Source organism: Durio zibethinus, chromosome 11, assembly GCF_047325235.1.
Source record: "Durio zibethinus cultivar Kanyao isolate XHJ-2024 chromosome 11, ASM4732523v1, whole genome shotgun sequence".
In the NCBI taxonomy this organism is placed as follows: Eukaryota; Viridiplantae; Streptophyta; class Magnoliopsida; order Malvales; family Malvaceae; genus Durio; species Durio zibethinus.
The window spans coordinates 26,048,442-26,072,480 of record NC_143172.1 but is presented as its reverse complement, the minus strand read 5'-3'; the positions used below and the strand labels follow the sequence as shown (position 1 = coordinate 26,072,480).

The window sequence follows — 24,039 nt, the reverse complement described above, 5'->3', positions numbered from 1 at the left end:
TTGAAGACGAAAAGCTTTGTTGCTTGAAAAAGAAAATTTTGTTGCTATTATCTTTTTTTCTATAAATAAAAGATTTTTTTTATCCAAAAAAAAAAGGTTACAATCTCAACAATGCCCTAGGCGTCAGTTATCAATAAACAATTTATTTATAAAAATATTAATTTAATTTAAATTAATAATTTTAGTTACAATTTTAGTTTTAATCTCTTTTTTCTCTTTACTTTTTATCTTTCTTACCAAAAATATTTATATACTTTTTTTCTTTTTCTTTTTTCTAGGCAAATCACATGCTTTTTGTGGATTTAGGCATCAACATTACCTATGAGTAACGTTCCAGTTACAATAAACAAGCCATTTTTTTAGTTCTGCAAATGAGAAATTGGCAGTTAAAGCCATTGTTATGGCACACAATCACAAGCAAAGCCGTTTCAACTTTAAAGGGTTTGTCACAAAAACGAGAGTCCTTATATATATAATTTCCAGGGTTCATCTCTTTCTAGGAAAAAAATATTTTTCATTAGCACAGTACTTCAATTTTAATTATATGGGGAAAAAGCTGATCAGTATTTTAAATGAAACCAGCAGTTCTATCAGAAACTGTATCTTTCGTGTTCTTAGAATTGGTCCCATCCCAAATCACATTGCTTTTGTCATGGATGGAAACCGAAGATATGCTAAAAAGAAGAAGGTGGAGCTCGACGGGACTGCTGGCCATGATGCTGGTGCGTTGGCTCTCATGTTAATGTTCATGTACCGCTATGAGCTTGGAGTGAAATATGTTACTGCCTATGCCTTTAGCATTGACAATTTCAAAAGAAAGCCAGAAGAAGTTCAAACACTGATGGATATAATGTTGCTGAAACTTGAACTCTTAACTTCCATGGCGAACCGTTTTGCAGTTAGGGTTCATTTCGAAGGGAATCTAAAGCTCTTAGTGCTGATCTTAGGGTTGCAGCCGAGAAACTTATGAAAGTTAGTGCTGATTACTCAAATTCCTGCTTACAATTTGTGTTGCCTACACTTCCACCGATCAGAACTTGCGTTCTATTCAAGAATCTCGTGAAGAAAAATGCAATGATCATGTTCAAGAAATCTGTAGTGATGATGATCGGGAGCTTGTTGTGAAGTTAGTGGACCTTGAAAAGCACATGGATATAGCATTTGCACCAGATCCTGACATAGTAATCCTCACGGCAGGAGAGAACCGCCTAAGCAATTTCTTGCTCTGGCAGAGTTTTTGCAGCCATTTATCTACCATGTTCATACTTTGGCCAGAGATTGGCTTCTGGCATTTGTTGTGGGCAGTCTTGAATTTTCAGCGAAATCAACCCTACTTTGAGAAGAAAAAAAAAATTAAAGCACATGTAAACCTTGCAAACTCCAATGTATTTGCATATAATTAATATCCAAAATTAAATTCTAACATCAAGAAGTTCTCATTTCTTAAAAAAAAATTATGTCAAAGAATTACTATAAAATTTAACCAAAATTTTAATTTATGCATTCTTCTCGAAGAACAAGATTCAAATTTTTATTTCCTAATAAAAAAAAATCAAATTCTTAATGTCCTTATAATAATTTTAGATCTTTCTATCTTAATAAAAATTAACAAATCTCCTAGTTCTAATTCCTCACTCATATGGCCAAAAAATAAAAAAGTCCTCATTCCTAAACTCACTAGGTGGAACACTTACATTAAGAACCAATTTGGAACAACTCAATATAGCTAAAACTATATATTATGAAATATATAAAAAAAAAAAAAAAACAAGTCATAGCCCAATAATAAAAAAAAAAGAATTACATGCACTTTTGAATCCAAACCAAGTTAATACTATATTTTAAGAGTGGTTGCACAAATTATCTGAATATCCTATTAATATATATATATAAGATACAAAAGCACAAGATTAAAGATACAAACTATAAGATTTAAGACAAAAGAAGAAATCTCAATGGCCCTAGAATCCTGATTTCTTTTTAATTTTAAAACATCATAGAATCTTTTTTTTTTCTCATTCAAATAAGGTATATATATTTTATAAAAGGCATAGAATATTTCCTTTCTTATGCTTGTAAATAGTAATGAAGATCAAAATCCAAAAGAGACCAAGATAAAGTCGTTAGGTATGCGTTTGATTTAAGATGGACAGACGTCAAAAGCATCCTAATTTCGTCAACAATATTCCTAATTTTCACTAATAAGGAACGAGGAAAAAGGAACCATCCAATTTAGCATAGCAACCATTGATTAAATATTGGTTGAATAACATAATACTCAAATATATAGTGACCAGATTGAAGATATTGGATTTATCAAATTCATCACGTTTATTGTGAAAGCAAATTGTTAAGAATATTTTTTGATTCAAATGATATATTAGTCTTTTTTTTTTATTAGAGACAATTAGTAAATAATCAAAAACATTTTCAATTTTTGGGTCGACTGACATATTACGTCATATTTTACCTTAAAAATTTATCACTTTTCACTTATAAATAAAATCATTTAAATATTATTCATCTATCTTATTTTTTCTTTTACTTTTTACATTTTTACTCTCATTTTTACCTCTAATAGCGACTTAAACATCATAATATAAACGTAAAAAATATTCTCTACTTACGTCTTTAACTGATTTTTTTTTTGTAATGATTTCAGGAATTTGACCCATAGCTTGAAATTCAATGTCAACACAAATTTTTGTGCAAATTTTAGACGGAATTAGTTGAATTAATAAGATTCGAATAATTTACTTATAAGATTTAAGTTCAAGTCTCATTATTAATAATTTTTATTTGTAGATAATCTGTAAATTTAATATAAATCTTTTTTGAAACATATAATCCATTTTAAATCGGAAAGGAAAAAACTTCATCTTATCTTAAACTTTTATGCAGATTAGATGATTTCTTATGTAAGATATCGATTTCTCTTGTTTTTTCAATGAAATTAATAAACGAAGCCGTAAGATCTTGAGCTAATGAAACAAACAAAAATTGGATGAAATTATGGAGGGATACCATTAAAAAAATATACAGTAAGGTACCCTTAAAAGAAGAGCCCCTTCTTCCTCTTCAACCCTCTTTAGTCATGCCTATGGCTAGTGCTGCTGTAACTGCCATTATCGCCATCCTTTTATCACAAGAGCTTTCTCACACCCTTTTCTTAAGTAATTCCAAAATCTAAAACTAATCCAGCTTTTTCCATTTTTCAGTTTTTTTTTTTCTTTATATCCTTACTTTTAGCTTCCCTTGTCTCTTAAAAGAAGAACCCACTGCAGTTTTAAAGCTTCGACAATGGCACTAAAATACTATAAACCACTACTCACGCATGCAACATTAAAATCTTTGGAATCCTTAGAGATTTTTAAAGTGACCCACAGATGAAAAGAATTGAATTATTTTTTGATGTAGGATTAGTAGGCAGGCTGGCAACAGGTACCTTCTGAGCTAATCACGTAGCCCCAGCCAGCATGCCTGACTAATCCATTACTTGATTGCTTTATTCATTTTCTGGTTTATGACTTGCTGCTGATCACTGATTGATCAGATAAAAAGATAGAGAAGAAAAAAAAAATTTTGCCTTTTTATGTTTATTAATTAGTGTTCTTTTCAATTGAAATTGGAGAGGGAGGTGGAATCTTTTTCAAGTAACGAGGAAGAATGAAAGTTTTTGAACTAATTGAAAGGCATGTGCCATATAAAATTCTTTAATCAAATATTTTACTATCTTTTTAGCTAGCTAGCCAAGTAGATTAGAAGTACTTTTGTTAGCACAAACAGAAGTTGGCTCAAGTAATTTTGTTAGTTCTACGAGTTTGATTTTATCGAAAAATTATAAAAATAATTTTTTATAAATTCATTAAATTCAAAAAAAATAAATTAATTTGAATCGGTTCAAGAAAAGATGACGAATGACTTGCATTTTCTTGATATTGTACAATTTTAAATACTACCATTAAACAATATATCAAATTAACAAATATTGTCATCAAAACTTGGGTCATAGATTTTTTTTCCATATGGTTTGCAAATTAAGTAGCTTAATGGAATTAATTGACAGATTCCTTTGGAGTTTGGACCTACATGATTATAAAAATAATTTTAGATTGATTAAAAGATTTTGATTTTGGAATTTTCGAGCTACTACTTTAAACATATAATTTTCCTACCAACTTGGTCTACAACATTTTATTTCCTCTCTTCTGATTTTGAGGGACATGTATAATTTTAGCCAGCATGGGCAGATATTATTGATTATTAAATTAGATATTTGAACAAAGTTTTCCCATTGCTTGTATCTATATGTACAATATTCTTCGTTGTTGACATGACCAATCTCAGCTTGAAAAGTTGATTATTTTGCTAATTACTTTCACAGTGTATAGATTTTGATTAATTTTTTTCCTTTTATTTTAAGTTAAATAAATCTAAATTCATATCTATTAAATATTGTTCTTATCAATATATGCTTTGTTGGCTAATTTATCAATATATGCTTTTACAGTGTAATAATTCATTTAAACTCTTCAGACATAAATAATAATTATGATTGTCATTTCTATATATTTAAAATTTAATTTTATGTTTTAATACTTTGTAAAAATATAAGTAATTGATTTTAAATTATTATAAATTAAAATTTATTTTTAGTTTATACATCAAGAGTTCAAATAATTAAATAAATTTATTGACATTAAGTACTATATTTTTGTATTTAGTTCTTATAAAAAAAAATTTTAATTAAAACTTCAAGTTACCCTTTTAAAGAAATATATTATTTGTTCGTACTAATAATTAAATTTTTGTATATTTTTATTAAGTATTTGATTTAAAATAATTTTTATCAAGTAAAAGTATCCTAAACCAAACGTGGGCTATCTACAACCTAATATATATTAATTAGCATGATTAGATTTTTATTATAACAGATAAAGGAAATGCCAAATCTCATGTAATATATATGCTTAAGTACTTAATTATTTCGGTTTTTTTTTTTTTTGGTCATTTTCTATTCAAACAATATTGACTAGTCTAAAATAATAAAAAATGTTAATATATATTTAAAAAGCAAGTATTAAACAGAAAAAAAAATCTGTAAAACTTACCCAAATATTGATTAAAAAAAAAAGGGAAGTGGATTAAATTGTAAAAGGAGAAAAGTTGTTCTTAAGGTAACAAAAGCCTGGACTTTTTCCTTACTAATTCTTCCTAGCTAGCCAGTGGACCACAAGGCAGTCAACTTTCAAAAACGAATCTTAACCACCGTTCTTGAGCAATAAAATACGGATTAGGCGTTCATTTGGATGATGGTAGTGAGATTGATTTTGATGAGATTAAAAATAATAATAATTATTATTATACTTGTAATTGAAAAAAAAGTTATTAAAAAAAATTTCATAAAAAAATTTACATTGAATAAATTTTATCAAAATTAACATTTAGATTCAACTAATGATGTGATAAATTCAATTACATCACACAAAGATGCAATGAAATCCAAACCCAATGTGATGAGAGAGATTAGCATTGGCAACTGGCAATACCAATTAAAATATATAAGAGATTGGCATTGGCATTGGCATTGGCAATTGGCAATACCAATTAAAATATGTAAGCAAGTTAATGACATGCCTTAATAATGGAAAAACAAGTGGTACCTTACTGATCTACCTCCCTTCTAAAACTAACCCTCCATTTTATTAAAGTACTATAAAAAAATGCTTCTTGTAACGCTCATTATTCTGTAACTCTCCTGTCTTGTAATGAATGACAAATGACTTATAAAGTCTAATAGGATTCCCTTCATTGTTTCTTACTATTACTCTCCAAAGTCCAAACACCAACAGAGAGAAAATATATGGGAGGCGGTGAACTCTGTTGACTATCAATGGAGATTGGGTTATGGGCAAGGCTGGTAAGGTCATGGAGGAAGATGGAGATGGGTGTCAATGATGCAGTTTCTAAGAGCATGGTTGGCAAGTACTTCAAGCTAGAAGCAAGGAAGAGTTGCTTCACAAAGGAACTACGAGCTGGTACAGCTACTTTCCTCACCATGGCTTATATCATTACTGTTAATGCTACCATCATTGCTGATTCCGGTGGTACGTGCTCGGTGGCCGATTGCTCGGCTCCAGTGAACCAAACTGCTTCCCCGGATTGCATGTTCAAGCCTAATGCAGGTTATGAAAACTGTCTTTCGAAAACTAAGAGTGATCTTGTTGTAGCCACTGTTTTATCGGCCATGATTGGTTCGTTTGCTATGGGGATTGTAGCCAACTTACCTTTGGGCTTGGCTCCTGGTATGGGTCCTAATGCCTACTTGGCCTATAACTTAGTGGGGTTTCATGGATCTGGATCTATGTCATACCAAACTGCGTTAGCAGTGGTGTTGGTTGAGGGCTGTGCTTTTCTTGCAATAGCTGCTTTAGGGCTTCGAGCAAAACTTGCTAGGCTCATACCTCAGCCAGTCCGGCTTGCTTGTGCAGCTGGAATTGGGCTGTTCATTGCATTCGTGGGCTTACAAATCCACCAAGGTTTAGGCCTCGTAGGACCTGATGCATCCACATTGTTGACTGTCACTGCCTGTGCCAGCACAGATCCTGTTACAGGTGCCTGCCTTGGGGGCAAAATGAGGAGCCCAACATTCTGGTTGGGCATGGTGGGGTTTCTAATCACTTGTTATGGGTTAATGAAGGAGATCAAAGGCAGCATGATATATGGCATTCTATTTGTTACGTTAATTTCTTGGATTAGGGGCACTGCTGTTACATATTTTCCTGATACTCCACTTGGTAACACAAATTACAATTATTTCAAGAAAGTGGTAGATTTCCACAAAATCCAGTCCACAGCTGGAGCTATCAGCTTCAGCAATTTCAATAGGAGTGAGGTTTGGGTGGCCTTGGCAACATTGCTATACGTTGATGTGCTTGCCACAACCGGCACCTTATACACAATGGCAGAAATTGGAGGTTTTGTGGATGATAAAGGCAGCTTTGAAGGAGAATACTTAGCATACATAGTTGATTCTAGCTCCACAATCATGGGATCAGCGTTAGGAGTTTCTCCGGTGGCCACCTACGTCGAATCATCGGCCGGTCTAAAAGAAGGGGGTCGAACAGGATTAACAGCTGTGGTGATAGCTATGTATTTCTTCCTTTCATTGTTTTTCACTCCGTTGTTGACCAGTGTACCACCATGGGCAATTGGTCCTTCCCTAGTAATGGTTGGAGTGATGATGATGAAAGTGGTAAAAGACATTAACTGGGGAAATATGAAAGAAGCAGCACCTGCTTTTGTCACCATGTTGCTCATGCCACTAACTTACTCCATAGCAAATGGAATTATTGCTGGCATTGGGCTTCATATTGCTCTTAGTTTATATGATTTAGCATTAGAATCCATCAAGTGGTTGAACAGGATGAGGAAAATGGTGGTGAGAGAGCAAAATCAAGTATCAGCTGCTACAACAACTGGGGCAGAGTCCACGGTTGAAATCATTTGAATGGTAGAAAAACTAGTCAGAGTTTTAATTACAGGGCTGCAATTTTCCTGTAAAAAATGTGGGGAAACAAGAATTAGTAACTCCAATCCGTTAGTGCCCCTATTATTAATTTTTTCCCGGAAAATTGTTGTCTCAATATCTAAAATAGTTGTAATTGTAGTAGAACTTTTTACTGTTTTGCTATGTATTGATGGTGATAGAATTAATTTTTCATCTACCTACGTGGTTTGCCATTTTTTTTTCTTTGAGATAAGACGTTTTTATTTTTTTTTACAAAGAGGATTGTACTATGGGATAAAGAAATATATTGTAATTATTATGATTTAAAATTTAGATTTATTAAATATTATTTTTTTAAAATAATTATATAAATTAATTAAATTAAATTTTAAATTCATAAAATATTTTTGTTTATGCTATTATGGTACTCCAATAAAAAAAAGCTAATTTTTTTAATTACCATTCAATCTTTTGAAAAACACTTTTAAAATAAAATTTCGAATATATTATGTTACGAAAAGAATACATTCTTAATATATATATATATATATATATATATAGACACACACTTGCATTCTTAAAATCGTTTCCAACCAAACCCTAAAGATTCAACTAACCAGCTAACCCTACTAAAAAAATTTAAAAACACAAGAAGAATGAGAAGGAAAAGTTAAACGACATTTTGAAATTCCAATTTTTTTAGTCTTCACAATAACTTGTCATGCTGAACAACATGTTTTGGAACTTATTTTGAATCTAAAAGCTGTCCAAAACGTGAAACAAACCAATTTCAATCGGTTTGGTTAGTTTTAAATTAAATTAATAAAATTATATTATATTATTTTTATTAATTAAATCAAATTTATGAATTTTAAAAATTAATTGATCAAATTTAACTCAATTGGTTTGATTAAATTTTTTTAGTTAATTAAATAATAAATATATTTAAATTAAATTAAATTTTAAACTCTTAATTTTTTATATTTTAAATAAATTAAATAAAATTACTTAATAAAATATTAAAATATTAAAATATTATGATAAAAACTTTAACAACTTATAAAATTAAATTATTCATGTCATATATTTTTTTATTTTTATTTGGATTGTACTATTTCGATTAATTCAATTTTCAAATTAAATTAACCAAAAATCAAAATTTTTTTAAAAATTATTTTTGTTAATCAATTGAAATTAATTTGATGATCGATGAATTAATTAAATTAAATCGATTCTATTAATTAATTCAATTAAAACTAAATTATGAACAGACCTAATTAATTTCTAAAACTATTACACATGCTTGGACATTTCAAGAACACCTAGAAGCTTATGAAAATTACAAGAACATAAAGACTAAAACCAGTTGAATATTGTTGCAAAGCCCAATGCACCGTCGTTTCTTTTGATTTTTATGGCAAAATACATGTCATCCCTTACAAAATCATTTAGCATTTTTGAAAAAGGATTCTGCTTTTAAAGCTCACATTTTTCATACAAGCTGCCAAGTCTGATCTTTACCACTGATCCATTTTTCATGAAATAACCATGTTAATTATTTTATTTTATTAGGACTAACCTTTTATGAATGGTAGTTGTCGTTGATAGCCATAAATCTTGAATAATGACCCACAAAAGGTGAGGATTGCTGTTTGATTCCACCATTTTTTTTGTAAAAAGTTTAGGTGGGGAAAGATACTTACTCTAGATTTAAGACATTCAGTAAATTTTAGTAAAGATTTATTTTAAATTTACAAATTATCGATAAAAAAAGATTGTTGATAACTGAAATCAAATTTAAATTTTATAAATAAATTTGTTTAAAGGTTGAATTATCTATTCAAAATTAAAAATTTATCTGAATTTTAAGAAAATTTAGACAAAAAAATTAAAATTTGATTAAAAGGTTTAAATATAATTTTTATACCCATTTAAATTTTGAGTTGACTCATAGACAAATAAATTAAAGCCCGAGCTTAGCACAAATAAAATTATATATAATTAAAATATTATAATTATATAAGTATATATAATTTTTAAAAGATTTTTTAAAATTTTATTATATAAATTAAATTTAATAGATGAATTTATAATTTATTTTTTTAATTTGAATTGAATTCAAAAAAATTTGTAGATATAAAATATCAACTGAATCAAATTTGAATAAATATATAAACTATTAATATTAAGTATGAATTCAACCTGAACCCAACCCATGAATGCTTTTACTCACAAACAAAGTATTTGATTTTTATTAATTTAACCAACTCTTGTTAACCTTATTCCAACATCTTTAATATTTTGAAATTAAATTCTAAACTTGTATATCGAGTATCAGCATTTGATTATTATAATTTAATTTTATTAAAATTTTATCATAGTAATTTTAATTTTATTAATTTTGTTTATTTTTATTAATTTTTTAGTAATTTTAATTTCAAATAAAAATGAAAGTTTGATAATAAAATTCATTAAATTTGAATTACAGTTAGCAAAATTAAATATTAATCCACGATATAATAAATTTAATTTTAAATTTTTATATATTTTTGAGAAAAAAATAGAAAGAGCTAAACTTAAGGATATTAAAGTTGGATCCGGCAGCCAAATTGGCCCAATAGTCCAACAGGCCATTATAAATAAGTTTGACTAAGAAACGGAGTCTAGACGGCAGACGCAGGAGCCAACAAAGAAGCACCTACCGCATTTCCACCGCCCTAATTGCTCAAAAACACGGTCAAAACAAAATCAAAAGAAAACACAAATCGTCTGACCAATTCTTCATTACCCTTTCTTGTTTTTCTTCTTTTAAAGAGTGTTTGATGGATATTTGGTTACCAGAAGACCTTGCTGTCCTTCTCATCTGCGTCTGCTTCACTCTATAGACCTTTCTTTTGTTCAACAAACTTTTCTACTTGATATAATATTGAAAAAAAGAAAAAACAACCCAGAGTTTTAAATTCTACTTTTATTGTTGATAGTAGGTTAAATTTGATTTAAAATTTAAAGGGAAGGGGAATAATGGATTATTTTGAGCTTTCTGCAAGCTCCTCTTACCAAGATTACCTTAAGGTTCTTGAAGCTGACATTCAACATGCCAATGTGTTGTGAGTTCACTCTCTTTTTCTTCTTCTATTTTTTTTTTATGTAACTTGGACTTGCTTGAAGTTGAATGGTACTTCAAATTTGATGGGATTCTTTGGACTTCAGTTTTGATCATGTTTGATGGGTTTTCTGTCTGTTACCATTAAACAATGTAAACAAGATTGAAGTTTTGTTTTGGTCAAGTGGTGAAAAGGCCTCTTTTGAGCTTCAGTTTAAGAGTTATTTGATGTTTTCTACTATAAGAATATGAACAATGGTTGACAGATTCAAGTAAAAAAGTTTTCCCAACCAAAATATTTAATTGGATGTCAAGTGTTAACAGAGTTTCAGGGATCAAGCTGTCATTTTTAGAAAATCTGTAACTTTTGCATTATCATCTCCTTTGCTTTTGTGCTGTAATGATTCATAATTTTTGTCACATTGCTTTTTGAATTTGCACATTAATATTTCAATTCTACTCCTTTTTCTGTTTTTTATTACTATATTTTTATAATTTTGTTTTTTACATTGGTGTTAGAGCGGCTTCTATTCCAAGAGCTAAGGGAGATGGATTTCTTCAAATGAAACTTGTTTACAATCACCTGGCACCCATTTTCTTGTTTTTTCTTCAATGGTTGGATTGCTCATGTTCATGTCTACTTTCAAGTTATGTAAACCTATTTCACATTGTTGTTTATCAGGTCAGTTAACTTACACTCACTTATTTATGAATTTCTTCTGTGAATTTAATGATTTTTGCTCATTTTCCTCTTATTGAAATTTTCATTTAGAAAATGAAATCAACCAATTATAGTTAATGAAGCTTCCTTGCTTGTTGATTTATATTTTTAGGTATGCTCAGATGGCAGGCCAAGTATTTCTTCATGTAGAAGGAAATCGACCATAAGGGAGTTCTATTGTATGTGAAGTGAACTACCATCTCTCTCATGTTTTTTTGTTCGTAATTAACACCATATTTGTTGATTTAAGTGTAGAAAAGAAGCGAAAGAAATAAAAAAAGAAAAAATTTAAGTAATATCTTATTTCTTTGGTTTTTCACTTCTCTGTTCCCTTGACTATCCAAACAAGAGAAATCATTGAATTCTTCTCATTTCTCAATCCAAATAAACCAGTATATGCTAATAGTCTCCTTGTAAAGTATTACTTCTTCATCATGCACGAGCACAACATTGTAGCAAGTCTCTTTTGCTCTATATTCTTATTTCAGGAGTCCTAAAATTGAGTTTATATACATTAATCTAGTCTAGACCACAAGCAAATCCTCTTGGAAGCCCGAACCATTTATTTTAAAAGATTGAAGTGTCTTCTTTAGAATTTATGTTTTCAATTTGGAATAGAACAGGAGAGCATTCATCTTATCAGAATTCATAGTTATTGATGTAAAATTGCAGCTGTTATATTACCATCTCTTCAGCATCTTCATGGTGATCTCTCAGAGCTTGATGCAACGTCAGAGGAAGATTACTGCTTTGAGATGGTTGTCAAGAAGAAAGTAGACGATAAGAGGAAAGCATCAGATACGGAGTTGGAGAGAGAAGATGAATGTGGAATCTGTCTGGAGCCATGCAACAAAATAGTTTTGCCAAATTGCTGCCATGCAATGTGTATCAATTGCTATCGTGACTGGTATGTAACGTCTAATTTTTTCTGCTTTTGGACTTTGTCCTTGGTTTATATACAGTAGTTGAGAAAATCCTTATCCTTAACATCTGAACCACTGTCTTGCATTGTTTTTCCTTACCTTTCAGGAGTTTAAAATCAGAATCATGTCCATTTTGTCGGGGAAGTCTAAAAAGAGTAACCTCCGGGGACTTGTGGGTTCTTACATGCTGTAACGATGTGGTTGAAACCCAAACTGTGGTAAAGGAGGATATATTGCGCTTCCATTTGTATATAAACCGGCTGCCTAAGGATTTGCCGGATGCCTTGTTCTTAATGTATTACGAGTATTTAATCTAATCTACCAGGAGAGAATTCTGATGTACAGAAAAGAAATTGCCAAATGCTGGATGTGCATATATTCCTGTGAGACTTTACCATCGAGAATTTCAGTGCCACTATGTTTTTTGCAAAATAATGTATATGATCATGTAAGATCCACAATTATCAATATATTAGCTAACTCGGTGATATTCCCAGCCTTAAACACTTAATTGGAAAATTGTTGGTGGCTTGTTATCATTTTTAAGCCTGAGTTTCCATTAATAGTTGACTTCTTGCTTATGAGCATTTAGACTTAGGAGAGGTTCAAGCTTTTCTGCACTTATTTCAGTAGAATTATTAAAGTACAAGCTTCTGCATATGCCAGTTTATTGTAGCTTTGTTGTTTCGTTTACAATTTTCAACTGTGAAAAGAAAATAATTTCCTTCCACCTTTTGACGTTAGCCATCAAGCTTGATTATAAACATGTGGTCTATCCCATGCCACAGCTTGGAAAGTGCAGAAAGGGCCACTTGTTTTGTTCTATTATTAATGCTTGAATCTTAAGACATGGCCACTGCTAAAGCATATCAGTTTGGGGTTGGGTTTCATCTTGTTATTGTTCAGTAAGCTCCTGGGAGGTTATTACTTCTTAGAACTTCCACATTCTTGCTTTTAATTCATTAGTTGCTTCATGTCCTTCAGCTCCAAATTTGCTGCTTATTTGCCAAGTTTTCTAACTCTTAAGAACTTCTCTCATGAGCCCCCTGTATCAAATCCATAATTGACTGTGGAAGTCATTGCCTCGAGCAATTAAACCATTCAATCGATGCCATTGAAGCAATAACCAGCTGCTTCATAAAGAATCAACCAGTTAAGAATATGCTTATGAGAGCCAGAGGGACTTTTAAATTCTTCCTGTTGTAAAGAATTTTGCAGAACTAATTCATTTCCTCAATGTAGAATGAAAAACGTACATATATGTAGCAGCTGTAGCAAAATGTACAGATTTATGCAAGGGCTCTTAAATGTAGTAGTAACTGGGAAAGTTAATGTCACATGCTGCAAGCTGGTCGCAGCTCCAAATTTAAGGAGGATTAAGAAACTAGCATTGCTTGAATGTGACCCAGCTCTGTGTATTTTGAAATGCAAAGGAGCATGGAAATTGGTGCAGGAAATAACTGCCAGGAATACACCCACAATTAAGGATCTTCTTTAATATACTTCATACAACTAGCAGTTCCTTAATGGTTAATAGAAAAGTGACTTGATCAAAACTCTACTTGTAGTATTATGATTTATTATCAAACTTTACTTTTGCTTCATAATAGGCGGCTGCAAGCTGCTAGCGGGTCACTTGGCTGCATATCCAATCACTTTAGAGCCAATTTAATGGCAAATTGCCCGTGTCTCTCTTTTTTCTGGTGATGTTTAGGTAAATTAAAGGCAATTTTATTGGGTAGGAACAAGAAAAGAAGCAAAAGGTTTTATTGTTCTATCTGATTTTTTATTTAACATGCTAAGTCTGTTCCTGGTATCAATGTATTTGGTTCAGTGAGAATCAGGAAATATGCAGCTTCTGTTACAACACATTACAAACCCATTAAGAACCAGTTCTTCATGATTCTGGCTGATTATAGAAAGGGGAAAATGTCAGTGAAAATACCACAATTGGCCATTGCTAATGAAATCCAGAAGCATTGTTGATGCTAAGTTTCTGCTTAGATAGTTTAACAGATGTGAAGCATGTACATTCATTCTACCGAGACATGCAATTGGCTTTCTGTGATTAAAACACCAGCACATTATTGTTATAGCCACTCTGAACAAGTTTTGCTTGAATGAAAACCTTAAAAAAGTTTCATATTATGTTTTGAATGGCCACTGCACGGTTTCCAAAAATTGCAGTCCAATTCATTGTTTCTGTCTGTATTTTCAGACAAAGCATTATATATATTTCACCCTCATTTCCATTAAATTGTCACTGAAAGAGTTGGACTCCGGGAAAATTTGCTGAGCTTATTTGAAGTTTTATGCTTCAATCAGATCAGGATTCTACATTTCTTTTATGTTTTAGTCATTCTATGCCTTGAAAATTAAGATTTAAGCATGCCGACTTTACTTAGTCCCTGATCTTCCAATGTTAAAGGTATCCGATTTCCTACATTTTATGTCAATCCTCAATTTTCTTTTGATTCTCCACTTCTGATACAAACTTAAGTTTCCTAGTTATAATCCAACAGAGATCATATTGTAATCCCCAGATATCCATTGATAAATAAATATCAGACAAAGTTTCTAGTATCGCAAATGTTAAAAGAGATCTCAAGAAAATGCTTCTGGCTGAGAATTAATCTCACAAGTCACAAGTGAAGTGTAAATGTATAATCAACAAGAAGTAGTATCAGGCAATTCCAAAGACAAAAGAGTTTGGTGCCCTCATGGCTTCTGCTGTTTTCTTTGCAGCACGGATTTGAATGGAGGATTACTGAGATTACCATCGAGAAACATGTCAGCAACCACCTTATACATAGCTTCAGTGAGGTGCACTCCATCCCAGTTGATGTATTGAGAAGGATTTAAGCAGGCAGTGACAGAAGGACTGCCGCATGTATTAAACACATCAAAGTTGTAAGGATCACCTGTTCCACAACATGCCTTGAAGCTCTCTTTGAATCCATATTTCTCTGGATTCTTCATGACCGTTCGATGAGCATTCCAATAATCAGCATAAACAATGACGGCTTGGGGAAACCGCTTCCTGAGATCCGACAACTTAGTTTGGAGCACAAGATTGTGGGCGTAGCTTTGGTTGTTCACGCTCTTCACACACCCAATACCATCTCTGTCCTCCGAAGAAGCCAGTGTCATGGGCAATGGTAAGCATCCTGTCGTAGGCAGAGATTGGACAACAACATATTTTGCACCCTTCTTCAGCAATGACTGCAAAATCATTGGAACGAAGTCAGTATCAGATTTAATGTTGAAGATCAAAATGCTTAAATCTTTACCTATAAAAAGAAATGAAGCCAAAAGCTACTTATTGGTTACCTGCAAAAACTCAGTGAAACTATATATAGCAAGTTTCCGAATAGTGTCATCCGATACAGTTGATCCAAGAGTATAGGCATAGTCATTGAGACCAATTTCACCAACCCAAAATAAAGCATCATCAAATGATGCTTTGCACTCAGGCCTTGATTCAGGCCCTTTACAACCTTGACTCTCCAAGTACTCGTCAAACCAAATCATTTGAGTTTGGATTGATTCAAGGGTGATATCAAGAGAAAGGTTGTTCTTAACAAAGAAAGCATGATTTATTGCTGTTGAGCCTGCTACAGCAAAGTTCACCCCATAAGTAGTGTTGCCTTTGCTCTTACGGTAAGGTGGCAAGAAAGGCAAAGACAATGATTGAGCCACAAAATCAATGACTAACCGTCCATCGGAGTAACGGTTGGTGGGGTGATGAAAGAAGGTGGTGCCATAGGGAGGGTTGGAAACATGAACAAAGCCATTGGGACCACTAAGGGAGTCCGTGTTACCTGTGTCAGTGAAAGAGTCGCCAAAGGCATAGATCTTCTTAAAGGGTCGTTGGTTCGTCTCTGTTATGGCAAAAGCAGAAGCAGAAGGCATAGAACAAGATAGAAGGATGATCATGGTGACTGTCATGAGTATGTTATGCAAAGAAGAATGTGTTGAAAAAAGGGTAGCCATTGTTTACAGGTTTAGTCTTGTGCTTTGAGACTTTGATATATATTCCAATATTTATTCAATGACATTGCAGAGTGGCCATGCATTTTCTGATATCCTCATGCTGTATAATTCAGTTAAATTTTTCTATTGCATTTAATATAAACTCAAGATGTAGCTTGGAAATTTGAATGAACCAATAAGTGTGACTTTCATAATGATTTTTTTTTTTATGCTTCATTAAATGAGAAGGGATTTTCGCTGTATCACGTCATTTAGCACTGGATTTATGCCCCTATGGTTTTATTAGTTAAAGGACAACTGATAGGTGACTGGTGCAATATTAAATTGAAGAGGTGAAAGATCTTATATGGTAGTTGAAGCGAAAATTAGTTGGGGCTTTAAATGTGAAAGGAAAGCAATCACCAGTTTCTTCGGTGACTTCAACATGGGAAAGATGAAATAATTTACCATTCTTGTTGGACTACATAAATTGTAGCATTGTCCCTAAGTGGGATTCAAATAAAAATATAGTCCTTTCTAATTTGAAAACTTGTAATTTTTTTTTTTTAAGTTTCAATTTATATAAATAAATTTCGTCAACTTAATCGTTTCTTAAACAAATTAATTTATCATTCAATAAATATACATTATCTAACAATTAATAAATCAATGTTTTGTTTTTTTGAGATATCCAAAATTCAATTTTTAATTTTTTTAATAAAAATTTCATATATTTAAATTCGAAATTTAATAAATTATGGCAAGATTGAAATTATAGTAGAATTTATTGGGGTTGCCCCCTCTCCCCATCTGACTATGCAACAAATCTATTTGCAGTATTTTAGTGTGGATCCTTCATTAATATTACAACAACTCTAGATATGGTTGGTGTGAATTGATTGTAAAATATGATCTGTAGTCAATCTCCACAGCATGGATGCAGCTTGCAAAAAGATGGTGTTCCATCTAACATTAACAGGGGGACGTCCGCACATACCAACATTCACTTTTCATTCAATTGCTTTGGTTGGTTAGGACTTGGTACACCTCTTTGTGCGCAAATGTGTAAATATAATACTTATGATGCATGGTAAATTGAGTAAATTCTTATAGTCTAGTCATAGTCATAATTAATGTCATAGTCATAACTAATAATTGCACGATCTATTTTCTTTTATAAAAAATTTATATTTAATATATGTTTTGTAAAATTAGATGATATATTCGAGATAAGTTTATAAATGATTGAATAAAAATTTATATACGAGACAAGCTTCACAAGAACCATGTCTATTTAACTATTTCTCTATTATGTGCATGGCATAAGAAAATGTAAATGATCGTTGGGGAAGTTCTATTTTGATAACAATGGGTTGATAAGTAGGAGAGATGGAGACCGTTGCCTAGATTTGGAGAGTGGGATGTAAACAACCCAGCCACGGCTGAAGGATTTACAGTCGTATTAATTCAAAAAGTCTAGACATGAGAAGAAAACCAGAGTCACTGCCGCCAAAATTATGTATCCACCAACCACTGAAATAGTTGAAGATGTAACCTACCCTTGCCCCTCTTCTAAAGCTATATGCATTTTTATCATCAAACTCTGATCTAATCCTAGAGAGTGATTTTTCCCCTTTTATTTTTTTTGTCCTTTGGGTGGTTTTTGTTTATACTTGTTATTTGACCTTTCTTTTTTTTTTTTTTTTATGTTTCTTCAGTTCCCAGAACCTACAAAAATGTTGGGTGGAATGGAATGGTCCTTTGTACTGTTCTATGACCATGATGACAACCATAAATCAAATCAACTGATCTAAGTCCGAGTTCAAGGTAGAAGTATAAGATATCCCAATTTTCGCTTGCATTAGTTCGTAATATGACATGAAACTGAGATAATTTACATATCCTGATTTCGATTTCAGCTTGTAACACTAGCAACACAAACACATCATATGTATAATATATATAATGCCATCATCTAAAAAGCTTGTGGCAATGGAACGAGGGAAAAAAAAACTTGAAAAGACTTCCAATTTAAAAAGGAAAATTTAGAATCCTTGCTAATGTGAGATCTAAGAGCTAGGGGATAAAAAACCTTTTTACACATAGTGCTGGACTGCTGTATCAGTGCCATCAGTTTCGGCAATTCCAGCTTGTTCTGTAGCTGCAGAATTGCTAAATGTTGGAGGCTGATCTAGTCCGGACACCGTTGAAGGATCTGCTTGTATTGAATGGTCAAATTTACAGGCTGGCCCGAACTTGCAAATACCATAGCGACTATAGTGTGAGCAGATGCTTTGATCCTGAATTTCGAAAACAGAGGGCTATCACAAAGGTGACACTATTCCAAGAAAGCATTAAGTGTTCAATGTGATAAGAACTGAGAATTTAATTGTTATCACCGAAAAAACAAACCATTAATAGGAACTAAATGCTAAAAGAGTGATCTGTATTGTCAGGATTTCAGAGTCGGATGAAGAGATCATGTGGAAGCCTTTCCCCAGAGGCTACGTTTCTGTAGAAATTCATTTGCCTGACAGAACCTCTGGTTTTAATCACTGCCTAACCGAACAAATCAAGTACCAACTTCTAAAGCATGCAATTTTTTATTGACTTTTCATAAGGAGTTTGTTTCAAAAAGATACGAAACAAGAATAACTGGGAGAACATGCTGTTACATTAATTACTTTTGCTTTCATTTTCTGCATGCATAAAAAAGCTTTAAAATCATCTACCCAGTTTATATATATTTGATAAGAAGCACAACCTAAAGCAGCACAAACTTACAGGTCTCAGTGGCAAGCCCTTGTCACTGAAAGCACATGGGGCTGACTTTGCAACTCGATCTTTTGGATGATGATATTTGCAATTAGATTTAAACTTACAGTCCCCAGTTTTCATGAAGTAACTGCACTCGGGTTGGCCAGGCCGTACTGGGAATTCATCAACCACCATCTGGGGCTGATGATGAGTATAGACAGTGGCTTCAGTTGATGGGTTGCTCATGACATACGCTGGAGTTGGATGGAAGCCCCTTTCTGGTGGGGGATATACAGTCGTCTTGACAAGAAACAACAAGATCAAGTCATTATGGAGAACCATATTGGTTATAAGTTTTCAGAAAGCAAAGCTAACTTCTGGGAGAAAATAATAAGCAGAGCCAGTCTTATCCTACCAGGCAATTTAAAGCCTGAGCTCCTTTAAGAATTGTTGTAGTAAAATAAATAAAAGGTAAAAATGTAAACCAAGCAAAAAATACGTGTTGAAACAAATTTTTTGGTGGAAAACATGGGAAGAGGGATGATTATACCTTGTCTGATTCTCCATTTTCATTCATCTATTAACACTATAGATTGTCAAAGCAATTAGTATATCATATCTACCAACTAATGTCCAATATTTTCCATGCAAAAGCAACATTAGATAGAGACACATAAAACAATCCATCATCCATATAACTGAACTAAGATCAAGGTTCTACTTGGACTTTCTTTGGTACAAGTCTCAACATTTTTTACTCTGGCAAAGAGTGAATCTAACACAGTGTTTGTCAGCTGAATAAGTATGAAAATGGAATATTTGTCCACCTGTGCCCATTTAGTCTCCCGTACATGGTCTTCACATGACTCTGCCTACATGTGCATGTGTTTCAGACCTTCAGATAACGAAGTGACCAAGCTTCACTTAGAGAGAGAGGTTGAAAGATGGAGCACAATTTTCAACAAAAAGCTCTGAAGCCAGCCAATTATAATATGGGTTTTGCCAACAAGAGCCTTACAGGCACTTAGTTAAGTTGGCTAAAATACTATTTATAGTAATGTTTTTATATTAAATGCAGTAACTAGCAGTTAATGTCATGAATTCCAATGCACTTGTTAGTGAAACACATAAGATATAAACTACCTCTAGAAACTAGTGCTAACCATCTGATCTTACGAATTGAAATATTCCATTCATTATCTTAATATGGTTGTCTGCCAGTGGTTATTAAGAATTGCATAATACTATTATTATCATTTCTCAATGCATAGGATTATAACATCCTAAACCAAATTATCCATTTCATTACATGCAATCTATATGTTCAAGGTGCACAAGCATTTCTACACATTTAAGAGTTATGATATGGAGATACATACTAGATACTTCAAGGTAAGGACCATGTGATGCTAAGGTAAACTTAATGCTATGGACTATTTTATGCTAAGATAAACTTAATAGATGCTATAGACTATATTAACAGAAACTTAAACAGCATAACAGCAATGATAGTACCTGATACCCATTCCATTCTGGATTTGGAGGCGGAACACCTTGTGTTGGTGCAAACATAATTGGCATATAGGCAGCACTCTCATTCAATGTCCTTGGTGATGACCAGGATGTCATATGCACTTGTGATGCAGCTTGCGATGAAACAGATCCACCATTACCATATCCTGAAGATGGGTCACAAGCTCTAGCAGCGGTAGGATCAGGATGATTAAACCTGCAGTTGGCTCCATACTTGCAGGAACCATTACGCATGTAATAGGGGCACTCTTTCTCTCCCTGTGATGAATTAGAGCTTTCAAATTTCCAGAATTATTACTCCAATTAATCACTAAAATAATTCTCATTTGGCTGATTGTAGAACGAATGCAATAAATATTAGCACTTAAATTATGGAGTCTAGCAAAATTCAATTAATACATTAAAAACAGAAGTGGTACCTGTCGGATAGGCAGCCCTAGAAAGTTAAGCTCTAAAATTGGACCCCCTGAAGATTTTGCTCTTGAGTGGTTGTATCTACAAGCCTTCCCAAACTTACATCCACCAGTTCTTAGGTAGTACTGCAAAATCTCAAGCAAAATTGTAACACTGCACAAATGTTACTATCAACCTATCTCATTTCTTATAGACAAGGATGAAAATAGATAAGGATGAGCTCCGGAAGCATCTGAACAAACACTAATAGATATATTACGGGACATAGCAAACCACAGTCTAAGAACAAGACTTATTAGAACCAGTGATAAAAGATATTAACATTAGGGACTTGAAATGCTAAGAGAATGCTAGGCTTCATTGAAAGAATAATAAAAATATACACAAATCAAGTCAGTAAATTTCCCGAAAAGAAACAACATAGTTTACAAACTTCAAAATGAATTTCATCCTCAGAAAGCATAGAACTTAATCTAAAAATCAACTTGTCAAATGCTTTCAAATACTCAAACTGAGACCAGAAAAACCTGCTTCAAAACCAAAATATAACATACAGAACCAGTGCATATCGAATTAGTAACACTCATAAATGTGATGGCAGTTAAGATCACAAACAGCACATTTCGCAAGCACAAAATTAAGAATATTGACCTTGCATTCTGTCTGGCTTGGTTTTTCTGTTGATTCATCCTTTTCCTTGACGTTGTCCTTAACAACCTTCAAACATCATAATTCCGAAACACCCAGAATTAAAAAATTCAGCACAAAATGAATAATTATAGGTCTCTAGCAAACGACTCAATCTTAAAACGAGAAAAACGCCCAAAATCATTAGTTGTTATGAGATGCGGGAGGATACCTATGCAGTGCAAGGCCAAATGTATACAAAAACAAAACAAAAATATTATTTATATTGACATAAAGATTCCAAATTCCAATATTAAATTTGATCTCAGCTGTTAATTAATGAAGTTACTTCAACCGAAAGAGATGGATTTTTTTTCCAAAAAAGATGGATTTTTTTCTGTGAAATACGTGAATTTTTTGATAAATTTTATCACCCATAACCTAAAAAACCGAAAAAAATTCAATTAAAAAAAAGCTTTGACAAATATCAATGTAACATAGAAATGATATAGACAGTTGAAAACAACTAGAGCATTTTTAGCAAATATAAATATGATAAAATAAAATAAAATTAATAATAAAAAGGTGAGAAAATGACCTGATTCTTTCTTGGAACAGGATGATTAAACTTGCAATTAGATCCAAATTTGCAAAGTCCAGTTTTCATGTAATAAGCGCAATCCTCTGCTTCCGGTCTCACCGGATAATGCGACTTCCTTACTTTATTAATCTTTAAGTTTTCACTACCATTCTCATTCTCGCTTTTCTCATCCTCCTCCTCCTCGCTGTCTCCGGCGGCATCAGTGCCGGCATCATTGTCTCTCTGTCTCTCTACGTCATCTTTCCTCTCAGCCTCTTCCTCCTCATCTTCCTCTTCTTCCTTGTTCAAATCTAGGTTCTGTAGCTGCTGCTCGAGATTACTTTCGCCGTGCTCGTTTTCCTCAGCCGAGTGATTGAGATCAGACGGTGAGACGTCGGGATTAGGAGCCGGATCCGGATCCGGATCGGTAGAATGAAGCCCTAAGTGAAGGGCGGAACCGGTGGGAATAGAATTGGAAATAGGAATCTCTTCAGATTGTGACATTGTAAATCCACATTTCAAAACCCTAAATTGTGCAAAAGGAGAAAAAAGAGAAGAAACTAAAAAGGTTAAAGTCTTTGCTATTGGGAAATGGAAGTGAAAGCTAGTGTGAACAGAAAGGCAACTAAGGGCAGAACGAAGAAAAATAAGAAAGCGTTACGTATTTCTTCCGTATATTTATACTTCAAAGAAAATGTTGCTTCAGTATTTCTTTTGTATTTGTACGTTTTTTTACTATGTATAAATGAACGTAGCAAGTTAGTAACTTATACTTCCTTCTTTTGTCTGAAAAGTCATAAACTTTTTTTTTTTTATTCTAGAGCTCCGTTTTTTTTTTTTTTTTTAAAGTTTGAATTTATAAATAGATATGAAATACAATATAATCACGTAATATGAATTAAAAATATAAAAATAAAATAATTTAAAATTTTAATAAAAATCATAAATAAATTTTAAAAAATTTTAAAAAATAAATTTTAGATTTTTATATCAAAACAAATTTTGATACATAATTTTTATGTAATATAAGATAAAAATAGATAATTTATTAATATTTTATATGATATAAATATATGGATTATTAAATTTTTTTACAAATAAAGAATTAAGGGAAAACAAAAATAGAAATTTTAGTAAACTTTTTTTAATAATCGATGGAAATTTTAATGTAAAGTCGAGATATTATATTGCGATATTTTTCAAACTGTTTTTAGTACAAGGAGGCCAAATTCTAGAAAATAGGGTGGGAAAATTATAACGTTTTCTTTACAAAAATTATTTTGTATTACAAAATATGTGAATGAATCATTTGAGTTTAATCTTAATTTTTAATTTTTTTTAAGTTAATAAATATATTATATTGATATACAGTTATTTTCTTATAAAAAATAATTGAAGACTATAAATTAAACTTACCAGCTATTATATATCTTTAAGATCCTTGAAATTTAAGGTTAGAATTCTTTTTCCCTTACATTTTTTTAAATATATCAGCATAAAAAAAAATTCTGAGATAAATGGATCAGTAGTTTAATTTGGGAGTTAAAATTTGCAACTATAGATTGATTTGTTTCTTAAAAATTTGCATACTTGCAAAAAACCTAAAATGGTGTACAAGCATATATGAACATGCTGATGAGTAGCCCACGCAAAGGAAGCTTTTAGAACCTTTGCATGACAAAGGCATTAGCCCAGATTGAAGAAAATGGTGCATAAATTCAGCACATTAGCCCAACTTATGGAAAGTAGGGAACATCCAACAGAGGACTAGAAGCAAAGTCTGCAAAATTGTCACTCGTGCTAACCTTCCATTTACTTCCAAGAGGATGATTATCATTTAAATTGACCAAGATACAGCCCTTAATACCATAGCCCTTAATACCAAGGCCAATAAGGTGA

The 24,039-nt window shown here is 32.1% G+C and overlaps 4 protein-coding genes and 1 pseudogene across 4 annotated transcripts; 3 read left to right on the top strand and 2 right to left on the bottom strand.

The window, feature by feature from the left end:
- The first annotated feature begins 544 nt into the window (after positions 1-544).
- Positions 545-2,677, top strand: LOC111290324 (dehydrodolichyl diphosphate synthase CPT3 pseudogene; annotated as a pseudogene).
- Positions 2,678-5,797: 3,120 nt separating this feature from the next.
- On the top strand, positions 5,798-7,844 carry AZG2 (Xanthine/uracil permease family protein). The gene has a single exon (XM_022882575.2). It carries the CDS (start codon positions 5,894-5,896, stop codon positions 7,508-7,510), a length of 1,617 nt encoding a protein of 538 aa, XP_022738310.2. The 5' UTR covers positions 5,798-5,893; the 3' UTR covers positions 7,511-7,844.
- Positions 7,845-10,175: 2,331 nt separating this feature from the next.
- On the top strand, positions 10,176-12,820 carry LOC111291286 (E3 ubiquitin-protein ligase AIRP2-like). The gene is made up of 5 exons (XM_022882933.2): positions 10,176-10,617; positions 11,133-11,295; positions 11,447-11,513; positions 12,007-12,241; positions 12,364-12,820. Exons 1-5 carry the CDS (start codon positions 10,532-10,534, stop codon positions 12,572-12,574), a joined length of 762 nt encoding a protein of 253 aa, XP_022738668.2. The 5' UTR covers positions 10,176-10,531; the 3' UTR covers positions 12,575-12,820.
- Positions 12,821-14,785: 1,965 nt separating this feature from the next.
- On the bottom strand, positions 14,786-16,395 carry LOC111290818 (GDSL esterase/lipase At3g48460). Its single transcript, XM_022882301.2, has 2 exons — positions 15,588-16,395; positions 14,786-15,479 (listed from the first exon to the last, which is right to left on the bottom strand). The coding sequence occupies exons 1-2, from the start codon at positions 16,248-16,250 to the stop codon at positions 14,976-14,978; spliced, it is 1,167 nt and encodes a 388-aa protein (XP_022738036.2). The 5' UTR covers positions 16,251-16,395; the 3' UTR covers positions 14,786-14,975.
- A 1,655-nt stretch (positions 16,396-18,050) lies between these two features.
- On the bottom strand, positions 18,051-22,755 carry LOC111289938 (zinc finger CCCH domain-containing protein 67-like). The gene is made up of 6 exons (XM_022881301.2): positions 22,159-22,755; positions 21,585-21,650; positions 20,939-21,058; positions 20,502-20,777; positions 19,014-19,286; positions 18,051-18,529 (listed from the first exon to the last, which is right to left on the bottom strand). Exons 1-6 carry the CDS (start codon positions 22,642-22,644, stop codon positions 18,326-18,328), a joined length of 1,425 nt encoding a protein of 474 aa, XP_022737036.2. The 5' UTR covers positions 22,645-22,755; the 3' UTR covers positions 18,051-18,325.
- Between the last annotated feature and the right edge of the window lie 1,284 nt (positions 22,756-24,039).

Excerpts from the sequence above, each read along its gene's own strand:
- AZG2 (XM_022882575.2), top strand. The coding sequence starts at position 5,894 with ATGGAGATTGGGTTATGGGCAAGGCTGGTAAGGTCATGGAGGAAGATG.
- LOC111291286 (XM_022882933.2), top strand. The coding sequence starts at position 10,532 with ATGGATTATTTTGAGCTTTCTGCAAGCTCCTCTTACCAAGATTACCTT. Across the intron at positions 10,618-11,132 it reads ATTCAACATGCCAATGTGTT|AGCGGCTTCTATTCCAAGAG; the intron begins GTGAGTTCACTC and ends CATTGGTGTTAG. Across the intron at positions 11,514-12,006 it reads GACCATAAGGGAGTTCTATT|CTGTTATATTACCATCTCTT; the intron begins GTATGTGAAGTG and ends GTAAAATTGCAG.
- LOC111290818 (XM_022882301.2), bottom strand. The coding sequence starts at position 16,250 with ATGGCTACCCTTTTTTCAACACATTCTTCTTTGCATAACATACTCATG. Across the intron at positions 15,480-15,587 it reads GTTTCACTGAGTTTTTGCAG|TCATTGCTGAAGAAGGGTGC; the intron begins GTAACCAATAAG and ends ATGATTTTGCAG.
- LOC111289938 (XM_022881301.2), bottom strand. The coding sequence starts at position 22,644 with ATGTCACAATCTGAAGAGATTCCTATTTCCAATTCTATTCCCACCGGT. Across the intron at positions 20,778-20,938 it reads TAGGGCTGCCTATCCGACAG|GGAGAGAAAGAGTGCCCCTA; the intron begins GTACCACTTCTG and ends AATTCATCACAG. Across the intron at positions 19,287-20,501 it reads CAGAATGGAATGGGTATCAG|ACGACTGTATATCCCCCACC; the intron begins GTACTATCATTG and ends TTTCTTGTCAAG.